At 58.8% G+C, this 9,556-nt stretch overlaps 2 protein-coding genes across 2 annotated transcripts in view; both read right to left on the reverse strand.

The window, feature by feature from the left end:
• PNKP (polynucleotide kinase 3'-phosphatase) overlaps positions 1-4,804 on the reverse strand; it is a 5,641-nt gene extending 837 nt beyond the window's left edge. The window contains exons 1-14 of the mRNA XM_010849717.1: positions 4,693-4,804; positions 4,279-4,442; positions 3,587-3,633; positions 2,947-3,249; positions 2,487-2,566; positions 2,352-2,409; positions 2,163-2,270; positions 1,790-1,861; positions 1,002-1,050; positions 837-907; positions 659-751; positions 487-583; positions 349-410; positions 18-168 (exon numbers count right to left, since the gene is read on the reverse strand). Of these exons, the coding sequence (XP_010848019.1) occupies positions 18-168; positions 349-410; positions 487-583; positions 659-751; positions 837-907; positions 1,002-1,050; positions 1,790-1,861; positions 2,163-2,270; positions 2,352-2,409; positions 2,487-2,566; positions 2,947-3,249; positions 3,587-3,633; positions 4,279-4,429 (1,342 nt within the window). The 5' untranslated portion in view covers positions 4,430-4,442; positions 4,693-4,804. The remainder of the gene's footprint in view (positions 1-17; positions 169-348; positions 411-486; positions 584-658; positions 752-836; positions 908-1,001; positions 1,051-1,789; positions 1,862-2,162; positions 2,271-2,351; positions 2,410-2,486; positions 2,567-2,946; positions 3,250-3,586; positions 3,634-4,278; positions 4,443-4,692) is intronic.
• Positions 4,805-5,766: 962 nt separating this feature from the next.
• AKT1S1 (AKT1 substrate 1 (proline-rich)) overlaps positions 5,767-9,556 on the reverse strand; it is a 7,643-nt gene continuing 3,853 nt past the window's right edge. Inside the window, exons 5-8 of the mRNA XM_010849718.1 lie at positions 9,465-9,544; positions 8,354-8,431; positions 8,089-8,258; positions 5,767-6,776 (exon numbers count right to left, since the gene is read on the reverse strand). Of these exons, the coding sequence (XP_010848020.1) occupies positions 6,633-6,776; positions 8,089-8,258; positions 8,354-8,431; positions 9,465-9,544 (472 nt within the window). The 3' untranslated portion in view covers positions 5,767-6,632. The remainder of the gene's footprint in view (positions 6,777-8,088; positions 8,259-8,353; positions 8,432-9,464; positions 9,545-9,556) is intronic.

A 9,556-nucleotide genomic window follows, 5' to 3' on the forward strand; every position in this document is an offset into this window, starting at 1 on the left:
GGGGCTTGGTAAAGGGCCCGGGGCCGCCCTCCAGGGACCTTCCCTGGGACCCCGGTACCTGGCCCGGCTCTGGACGTCGGGGTTTGTGTTGTCGATCACGACCGGTTTCCTCTGCTTCAGGGCTGCCTCACATGCGGTCACACAGCGCTGCCATGAGCCCAAAGTGTCCTGGAGACCCAGAGAGAGAGCAGGGATGGGGCCTGGGAGACCCAGGGGCACAGGGACCGAGGGCCGGTGGGGGGACACCGAGGCAGAGTGACGGAGAGTCAGAAAGGACAGCTGTCCAGGGAGTGGAGACCAAGAGGACAGTTCTTGTGGGGTCGGGGGGCAATGAAGACCAAGTCCTACCCTGTTCACGTGGACGTATCCGGCTGACACGAGATGCTCCCGGAGGAAGGTAGACTTCCCGGCTGTGAAGGGTGCAGGGTGAGTGAGGCCTGAGGAGTCGGAAAGGGGCTGGGGCTTCTGGGGGTCAGGGAGTCTCACCCCCAGGAAATCCCACGGCGACGACCACCTCCGGGTCTGAGCTTAAGAGGGAGCTGGACTCGGGGAGGCAGAGAGGCCCAGAGCGGGCGACGCTCCTCTAGGAGGGACAGACAAGATGAGAGAGACCCGGCCCCATCCCTGTGCGCCCCCCGCACCGCCCTTCAGGCCTCACCGGGTCAAAGGCTGGGAGCTCGAAGCGGGTCGCGGGCCACTTGAGAAAGAACTCCTCTGGTGTGGTAAATGGCAGGCCCACGTTCAGGGCGAACTGCAGGCGAGGGCGCAAGTTGGGTGGGGTGGGATGGGGCGGGGTGGGGGCGGGCTCCGGGGGCGGGACCGTGTGGGGCACTCACCAGGCGGTCTGCACAGGAGAAGTCTTTCTTCTTGCGCCCAGGGGCCCAGTTGGCTGGGCGTCCCGCTGCGTCTGGAACACGGAGCCCCGTCTCCACCCGCATCCTTGGCGGCCCGTCCCCATCAGCGCCCAGAACCCACTCACCTCCCCAGCCCAAGGCCCTTACCTCCCACAAAGACGCTGTCCCCGATGGAGATGGGCACGCCCTCGTTGGCCTGGGCAGGGATGGGGACACATGAGAGGCAGTAAGGGACCCACGCCCACATCTGTCGCACTAACGGGTCCTGCCAGGAGGTCGGCTCCGTAGGTGCCCCGCATTAGGCCTGCCCTCCAGCCTCTGAGACCTCAGCCACTTCTCAGCCGCTTCACCGTCTGTTCCACAAGCGGCCGCCAGAGGGCGCCCGCTCCCACCGGGCGCGGCCCCGGACCCCACGCAGTCTGACCTCCCACTCGCCCCCCTCACCCGCTCAGCGGTAGCCACACAGGCCTCCTCCCTGCCCGGGAACACACCAGACCCCATCCACCTCAAGATCCTTGCACTTGCTGTTACTCTGCTCTTTCCTCAGATGACACACGGCTCCCTCACCACCTTTAATCAACACCTGGCTGCACCCTCACTGTTTACACATCCATCAACACACTTATCATCGTCCGCGCCCTCCCTAGTCCAGGAGCACCCGGGCGCAGGCAGGTCTGTCTTGTCCACTAATACGTTCAGCTCAATAAGCTTTGTTTGTTCTGAAGAACAAACCCATGAATGAATCCACAGGTGATTTCTCTCTAGACCACTCCGGTTTTCCGAGTTTAAAAGCACTGGCCTCACCCACCAGCACTAGGACATGATAGCAAAAAAACTGAGGCGGCCAGGCCTGGGGAGGGGGTGACAGGGAAGGTCATGGAGCAGAGACCTGGAGTGGGCAGACGGGCGCGGAGCCCTGGGAGTCGGAGGCTCACCTGCTCCTGCAGGTGGTCCCACATGCCGCTCACTGGCTTCCGGTACAAGCCTGCGTGCGTGGCCACCAGCACCTGTGGGGTGGGGTGGGGGTCAGACACCATCCTTGACTCTTGCTCCGACACCCAGAGTCCTTCAAGGGCACCTGAATCCCAAAGACACTACGCCAACCCTCACCAAGGTGAGCACCACTTACAATGCATCTGTCAGCATAACCACCCCTGGGGCTCCCACCCACTCCCCAACTGGCTCACCATGTCACACCTTCTCCCCGGGTCTTTGTTTCCTCCTTTCCGGCCCACCGCGCTATCTCTGGCCCCTGTCTCAGCCTCTCTGTCCCTCTACATAGTCCTTCAGCCTCCCGTGCAGCCATACCTGAAAGGGGACCCCTAGCTTCTCCACCACAGCCTCCACCTTAGCTTTGAACTCCTCCGCTCGCAGCTTTCCGCGCCCGATGCCCATCTGGTTGGTGAAGATCACCAGCTGTGAAGGAGACGGGGTGTCACCCGGGCCCCTCCTCAGGCCCAGGCCCGCCTTGTGAGCCGGCCCCCACGGGGCACACACCTTGTAACCCTCGGCGGCTAGTTCCCGGAGCTTCCGCGGAATCTCTAGGTACAAGATCCTAGGGCGGGCGAGGAAGCGCAAGGTGACCTGGGGCCCGGAAGCGCCTCAGCATCCCCTCCTACTGCCTCCAATCACCTCCAGTCACTGGGGCCAGTGGGAAAGACCTTCCCAGAACGTGTGGTGATGAGGGTCCCGTCCAGATCAAAACCAGCCACCTGGCGTCACCCAGAAAAAAGAGCAGCACTGTTACACCTCTGGTCCACCTAGCTCACAGGCTGGTTCGCATCAATTCTGCAAGCTGGGACTATGACCGCCCGCCCCTTACAGATGGGGAAACCCAGTCACAGCAGGCCTACCCATCCTATGTAAGGACAAGGATGCCACCCGGACAGCAGAGAGTGAAATCTTCTCTACCACCTCCCATTCCTCCTGAGCCCCTCAGTATTTCAATCTTTAAAATGGGTTTCGTATCCGACCCAGCCTCCTTCCATTTCACTTTTGGGGACTAATAACCACGAAAATCCAAATGGGAGCTAAGTTTTGTTTGGGTGTTAACTGGACTGTGCTAGAGCTCAGTCTTCAGCTTGGGCCTCACCTTGCCCCGAGCCTTCACACCAGGTGCTGTGAACACCAGCAGCTTCTCGAAGGTCTCCCAGCCAGGGGATGACTTCCTTATCCGCTTTTTCTGCTGCTCAACATTTTCCTCCTCTCCCTCTCGGGTCACGGGAGGGGTACTGGGTGGAGTGTCTGGCTGGGATTCTGGAGTGAGGGCCTCTTCCCAGCGCAGGGTCAGCGGGTGGAGGCCATTGACCAAATACAGCGTGTCTCCCACCCCCAGAGCGCCCTTCAAACCCGGTCTCAGCTCCTGGGTCCCGGCAGTTGAGGGGTTAACTCCCAGCTGTAGAGAGAGGCGGTAACTGGAGCTGGCCCCACCCCCCGGCAACCTCCTCCAATCAAATAACCCGGGAAAGGAATCGCCGTTCTCCACCAGCCAATCAGACCCTCGAGCCCCGCCTCTTCGCCGTGTACCGCCAATCAGGCTCTGGGAAGATTAGCAGCCTCCAGTCTTACTCATTTTAAATGGGGATGGATGTTTACCCGGTTGCAGCGGGCTACACCTGTTCCCCTCCCAGAGTCTGGTTTTCCCAATTGGGCCCGTTCCCCGCTGGGTGACGATTCTCCATACCCTCCATCCTCACCCCCAGGCCTGCTGCCTCTTGTTAAGGAATCGGTACCTGTTTCACTGCCACCGTCCGAGTCTCAGGGTCAGCGACCAGCTCCACTGAAGATTGAAGGGGTGGAGTCAGGATCTGAATCCTTGGGTGACTGGTTCCCTCCTTACTGGGGAGCACGCCCCGCTTCAAACCACAGGATGGGGCCACAGCAGCCATTCGGCAGGAGGAAGCAGTTTATTTTCTAAGTAGGACTGGCTCACTCCTTGACATGCAGGAGCCAATAAAGGCCTTACAATTGCCTGGGACACTAGTCCTCGCCTAGGGAGACGGCAGGTATTTTTCTGTGTAGAAATGGCTTCTCCTTGACAATGTAGGACCTTGACAAGATGCAGATTCCGGGCTTGACCCGCAATATGCACTTTTCTCCATAGAACCGGCTCTCTGCTTAACAAGGGTTGTGGCCTCATTCAAGTCTTCGCGGCACTTGTGACTACCCTTCTCTGCCCAGTGACAAGTGTCTCGGGATGGACTCCCTCCGCTCCCGTCCAAGGCGTCTGGCTAAATCCAGGTCAAGTACCCTTTTTCTTTCTGTGCTCTCCACAGGGGGCACCTACTAACTTCGGGGCTGGCCGCACCACGCAGTTCCGCATGGTGGCCAAGCATATCCCCTCCTGTCTTTCCAACTGCCTGTGTTCCCGCTCCTTAAGCACACGCCACACCACCCGGTCCAGCTGAGGCCCCGCCCCGCCTACCCTGGTTTCGGGAGCACTTCCGGTCGGTAACCTGCGTCAAGGGTCCCCGGCCCAGGACCAGAGCTTGCCCTCCTGTGGGCAGGAAGATGGGAGGCGCTCCCCCAGCGGGGCTCTCCAGCCACAGGCGACCCTGGGTCTCCACCCTGGCCATTTTGGGAGTCGGCCTAAGGGGAAATAGGGAAACCGGTTTGACTGGCAGCCCTCAGTTGCCACAGGAAGTCCCGCCTCCTCCCGCCTTCTCCACTAGGAATTCCTTTCTTCCGCTAAAGGTTCCGGAAGTCCCACCCACTCGTCGGCCTCGGGATAGCTCGGTTTCCCAGGCGACGACGCCCCGCTCTACCTCCGGAGACTGGACCCCCGCTTTCCAGGGCAAAGGCCGAAAAATTCGCGCTCTCGCCTCGGCCCCACGCTCACCCCTGCCCACCGCTTGGTTCATTCGCCACTTCCGACCGGGGAGGGCTTGCCGGAGGCGCTGTGCCGACGACTCGGCTGGCTGCTGTCTCTCCGCCCACGGAAATGACTCTTCCTACCGAGGTGGGCGGGGCATTGGCGCCGCTGCGGCATAAGCCCCGCCCTCTCAGGCCCAGGCACCCTAAGGTCCCTCTGCAGCTCTGACCTTCATCTCCTCTGCTGCAGTATGAGACTCAGGCCTGTAGGGGGGAGTGGATTCCATGCTCACAGATATTCCTCTTTCCGCGTTGAAGTCTAATGTTTCCTTTTGCCGGAGATAGTTACAGCGGCATGAAGTTCTCTTTAAGGTTATTGTCAGTTGACGAAACCCCGTCGGGACAGCAATGCTGCAGTTTTCTCGTCTAGTGTGAGGATAATCGTTTCCACTTTGTGGAAGGAAAGATAGAGTTAGTACATGTAAATAATTTGTAAAGTTAGAGTTGTAAAAGATAGAGTTAGTACATGTAAATAATTTGTAAAGTTGTCTAGGTAATAGTTTACCCTGTTGAAGTCTTGTCGTTAGCATTCCATCGGTGGTGATCTGATGGGAGACGGGGATTCCGCGTTTGCATCCTCAGACCAGAGCCGTTTGTTCTTTTACCTCCAGCTGTCTTACATTAGTCCGAAACCTCCCGGCCTCAGCTGGGGGTTCCTGGGCACTATGTGGGCTCAGCGGAGAAGGCAATGGCACCCCACTCCAGTACTCTTGCCTGGAAAATCCCATGGATGGAGGAGCCTGGTGGGCTGCCGTTTATGGGGGTCGCACGGGGTCGGACGCGACTGAAGCGACTTAGCAGCAGCAGCATGTGGGCTCAGGAGACCGACTCAAAACTACTCTTATTCCGAAATTTACAGCCCTGAAGATTGGGATTCCACGATCACACAGGAATGGAATCCTTTCTTCCACCCTGTGTATCTACCTTTTCTTATCTGTGAAATCGGGACGAGTCCCAATTCCCAACTTTACATTGAGAAGCAATGAGACCTGCTCATTTGGCTTCGAAAAATGTTGAATGAATACCCAGAACACACTTCATATTCATTTGTCAGAGGTAAAACTCTTTAATCTCAGAGCGCCCCTCCCAACTCCCGATCCCCACCTCCGACTCTCTCCCCCCAACACCAGGGCCGGAGAGTGAGGCCCCCTGCCCCCCACCTTGGGTGGACGAGGGCCCTTTAAGGCACCTGTGGGGGTGGGGGGGAGAGGGGCGGGAGCTGGTAACGTCCTGGATGCAAGGACGGGTTTGATTGGCAGGCAGTTGTGGGATGTAACCAATGAGAGGGTGTCAGACGCAAGAACCGGATCAGGCCATCCCTGAGGGTGCCAGAGGGACAATTGTCAGGACTTCGGCGAAAACCAACCCCAGCCCCAGTAGTGTAAAGAACGTAAATTTAACGCCACAGGCCAATCCTGGGCACAGGAGGAGTTGGCTACGCCCCCAGGAGGCTAGAGCCAATCAAATGGGGGAACTCAGCCTCTCGGGAGATTGGTCAAGCCCTTTACAGTGTTCAAGTCAATCAAATGAAGGAGCTGTCCATTCGCTATGCTGAAGGGGAGGACCATTACCCCCAATCCTGGAGCTTGACTTTCGGGAATGGAGCCAAAGCCTTGCGAATTAGCCACGCCCCGGTCGCGGAGCGAGCCAATTCCTTACTAGAAAAAAGTCTGTTGCTGGGCAGAGAGCAGACAGACCCAATCCGGAAACTGGATAGGCCCCGTTCGGCGGCGCGGGAGTTATCGTGGGCTGGAAGGGTGGCGGGAATCTGCAGGAACTGGTCAATCCTGGTGGCCCGGGGGGTGGGAGGCCGGTCCCGGATCTGACTCGGATTGGCTGGCCCCGGGGGCGGGGCAGGGGTGTAGTGTAAGGGTGGGACGGACGCCGGGCCCGGAAGCTCCTTGGGCCTCAGTATTTCCGCTTCAGCTTCTGGAAGTCGCTGGTGTTGAGCCGTGGCCGCGGCAGGTCCCCGAAGACCTGAGTGTCCTCGGCCTCCCGCAGCACCAGTGCGCGCATGCTCGCCGCGATACGGTCCAGGTCCGGCGAAGAGGGCTGCGGGACCGGCGACACGGACGGGGTCAAAGCCTGCACCCCAGGGCTCCAGGTCCTCTCCTAGCACTTTGCCCCTGCGACGCCTACGGCCTGGCAGGCCGTTCATCCTGTCCTGCTCCATTTAGGGTTCTGCTACCCAACTCAAGGCACCACGTCCTCCAGGAAGCCTTCCTGCCCCTCTCCTCCCCGCATTCTCAGCCTGGTCCTTTGTGCACGCACTGCAGCCTGTCTCACCGCCGTCCTTCCAGAGTGGAAGTGCTGCCTGGGTGCTGACCATCAAGGCTGTGTGCACCCAGAGTCTCATGTCTGAGGACCAGGTTTGGGACTCAGTCATGTTCTAATCAGGCTTCTGCCAGCCACTAGCTGTCAATAGGGATTTTATCTCTTTAGGTTCCTGTCTCCCCTCTGAAAAATGGGGCAGATAGTAGGGTGTGGGCTAATCACCATAGTGATTGCTAAAGAAAGCTGAACGACCAAGTCACCAGGGCTGTAGAGAAAGGAGCCCTCTCCCTGTCAGTCTCCACCAGGGAGGGGTCCTCATTCTACCTGCAGCCCCAGCACCCAGTGCTACCTCCCTTCGGGCCCTGACACCCAGCCGAGTGAGAGAGGCCACAGACAGAAGCCGGACTCAGGCCCTCTTGGAGGCCAGCCCAGGACCTCAGAGGTTCGGTTAATTATGTTTCCACCAACAAACAAGGACGGCAGCAGCTAGTGAACCCTGCCAGTCTGTAAAGGAGGACACTGAGTGTCATAGGGAGGGGGAACCACAGGACCCAAGGCCACCTCCCTCCAGAGCTGTTTTCCAAAAGGGTTCCAATCCCAGCTGAGTCTCAGCAAGTCATGTGTACTCTCAGTGCATCGGCTTTCCTTCTGCTTCCGCGCTTTAGTGGTGGGCGATGAGGACCCACCCAGGCCAGCCCAGGAATCCATGTAGGATGGTGTGGGAGGAATGGAGGACAAGAGAGATAGCACAGACTCCAGGAGGGGCCAGGAATATGAGGGGTGGGGGCGGAAAGCAATCTGACCCCGCTGAGCCTCAGTTTCCCCATCTGGAGGGGACACCAAACACGTGCGCCCTGTCCAGATCAGGTATTCTACTAACAGAGCTGTTTTGGGCAAGGAGAGGCCGCTCTCTCTCTACAAGGCTACGATGCAGTTAAAAGCTGCAGGGCTCTCGCCCGAGAACTAGCCTTGTGAGGAGGGGCAGATCAAATCTGGGAAATGTGGCATCCATGTCTGAGGGCTTCCTGGAGGAGACGCCTCTGAGCCCTTCCCCACACCCTCCTCCCCGCCTCCCCCACTTGCCCCTCACCGGCCCGTTCTCCTCATCGGACGACCGAGCTTCTGTCCTCTTCTCCTTGAAGGCCCAGACGGGCACGGACACAGGCAGGGACTTGGCGTACTGCTGTGTGGGCAGGGCTGAGGCCGGGGGCACCGAGTAAGCTGGGGGGCCAGCAGGAGTCTCCTCGCTCAGGCTGCCATCTGGGAGAGAGTGTGGACTCCAGGCTCTGTCCCCGCCTTGATCCCAGCTCCCCTCACCCCCCACTATGGTGATGGGGACAGCCTGCAACACTCACCGTCCGTGCTCTCGGGGTCTGACTCACAGAAGGGGGGTAGGTCCTGCAGCGTGGTGTCCTCGTCCATCACAAAGAGTCCTGTGGGTGGTGTCAGAGGCCCGGCCACTTGGTGCCTGCTGCGCTCTGAGTGCTCTGGACTGCGGCCACTGCCAACGCCTCCCCATCCCCTGCACTGGCCAGGCCCTTGCAAGCCTCGGGCCTCGCACACCTTTCCCCTGGTTATCTGGCTGGCCTTCGGCAGAAATAAATCTAGCTTCTGTCTATCTGGTATCTCCCTGGGTGAAAACAACTGGTTGGATGAACACAAAATCTGTAAGGTTCATTTGGGATGAACTGACTCAAAATACAGGCTGAGAGGGAGATGAGATGATTATGATCCCTGTTTGACAACCAGCACCCGATGGTGCACACAGATGAACTTACTTGCCCTTAGTCTCACCTCTAATAAGGATCTGAACCTACGTCACCTGGCTTCACAGTCTGAGCCCTTAACCCCATGGGTTTGTCCAGCAACACTGAGAAAGTCAGCTGTTGGTAATAACAGTAACAAGCGAGCAACTACTTAGTTAAGCCCTCCATCCACCCGCCGCTGGAGAACTCCTACTCACTCTTCAAAACCCTAATGTTACAGTCCAGTCTCTAGAAAGCATCCAAGCTCTTGTTTCCCCCACTGCAGCCAGTTGCACCCTCCATCGTTGCTTGTGCCCCTGACCCTCTTTAACTCCTGTCTCTGCTCTCACTGGCATTAGGCACCCCAAGTTTGCAAACAAGTCCTGTCCTACTCACGCTCCCAGCTCAGAAGGTTCCCTCCCCACCCGCCCCACGCCCTCCACAGGGCACTGCTTCATGCCAGGACTCTTAATTCCTTGGCTAGACCTGCAGTACCTAGAGAAAAGGCCCTGAGTTGACTTTCTCTGTACCCAGCACCTCCCAGCAGAGCTGGTCCCAGGGAATGATGAAAGGAAACCCAGGCTCAGGGAGGAGAAATGACTTGCTCAAGGTCACAGAGTGAGTTACAGGCCAGCCCACAGGACAAGCAAGCTGCACCCCTCCGGGAAAGCCCACTGAGGAGGCGACTGACCAAGAGCCACCCCGGCCCCTGCCACCTCACCTCCATTATCGCTGACGCCCAGTCGCTCCCCAGAGGTCTCCGTCTCTGTGGGTTCGTCCTCGTCCTCCTCGTCTTCCTCCCTGGAGATCGGA

The sequence above is a fragment of the Bison bison genome, unplaced genomic scaffold, assembly GCF_000754665.1.
Source record: "Bison bison bison isolate TAMUID 2011002044 unplaced genomic scaffold, Bison_UMD1.0 scf7180017864285, whole genome shotgun sequence".
Classification (NCBI taxonomy): domain Eukaryota; kingdom Metazoa; phylum Chordata; class Mammalia; order Artiodactyla; family Bovidae; genus Bison; species Bison bison.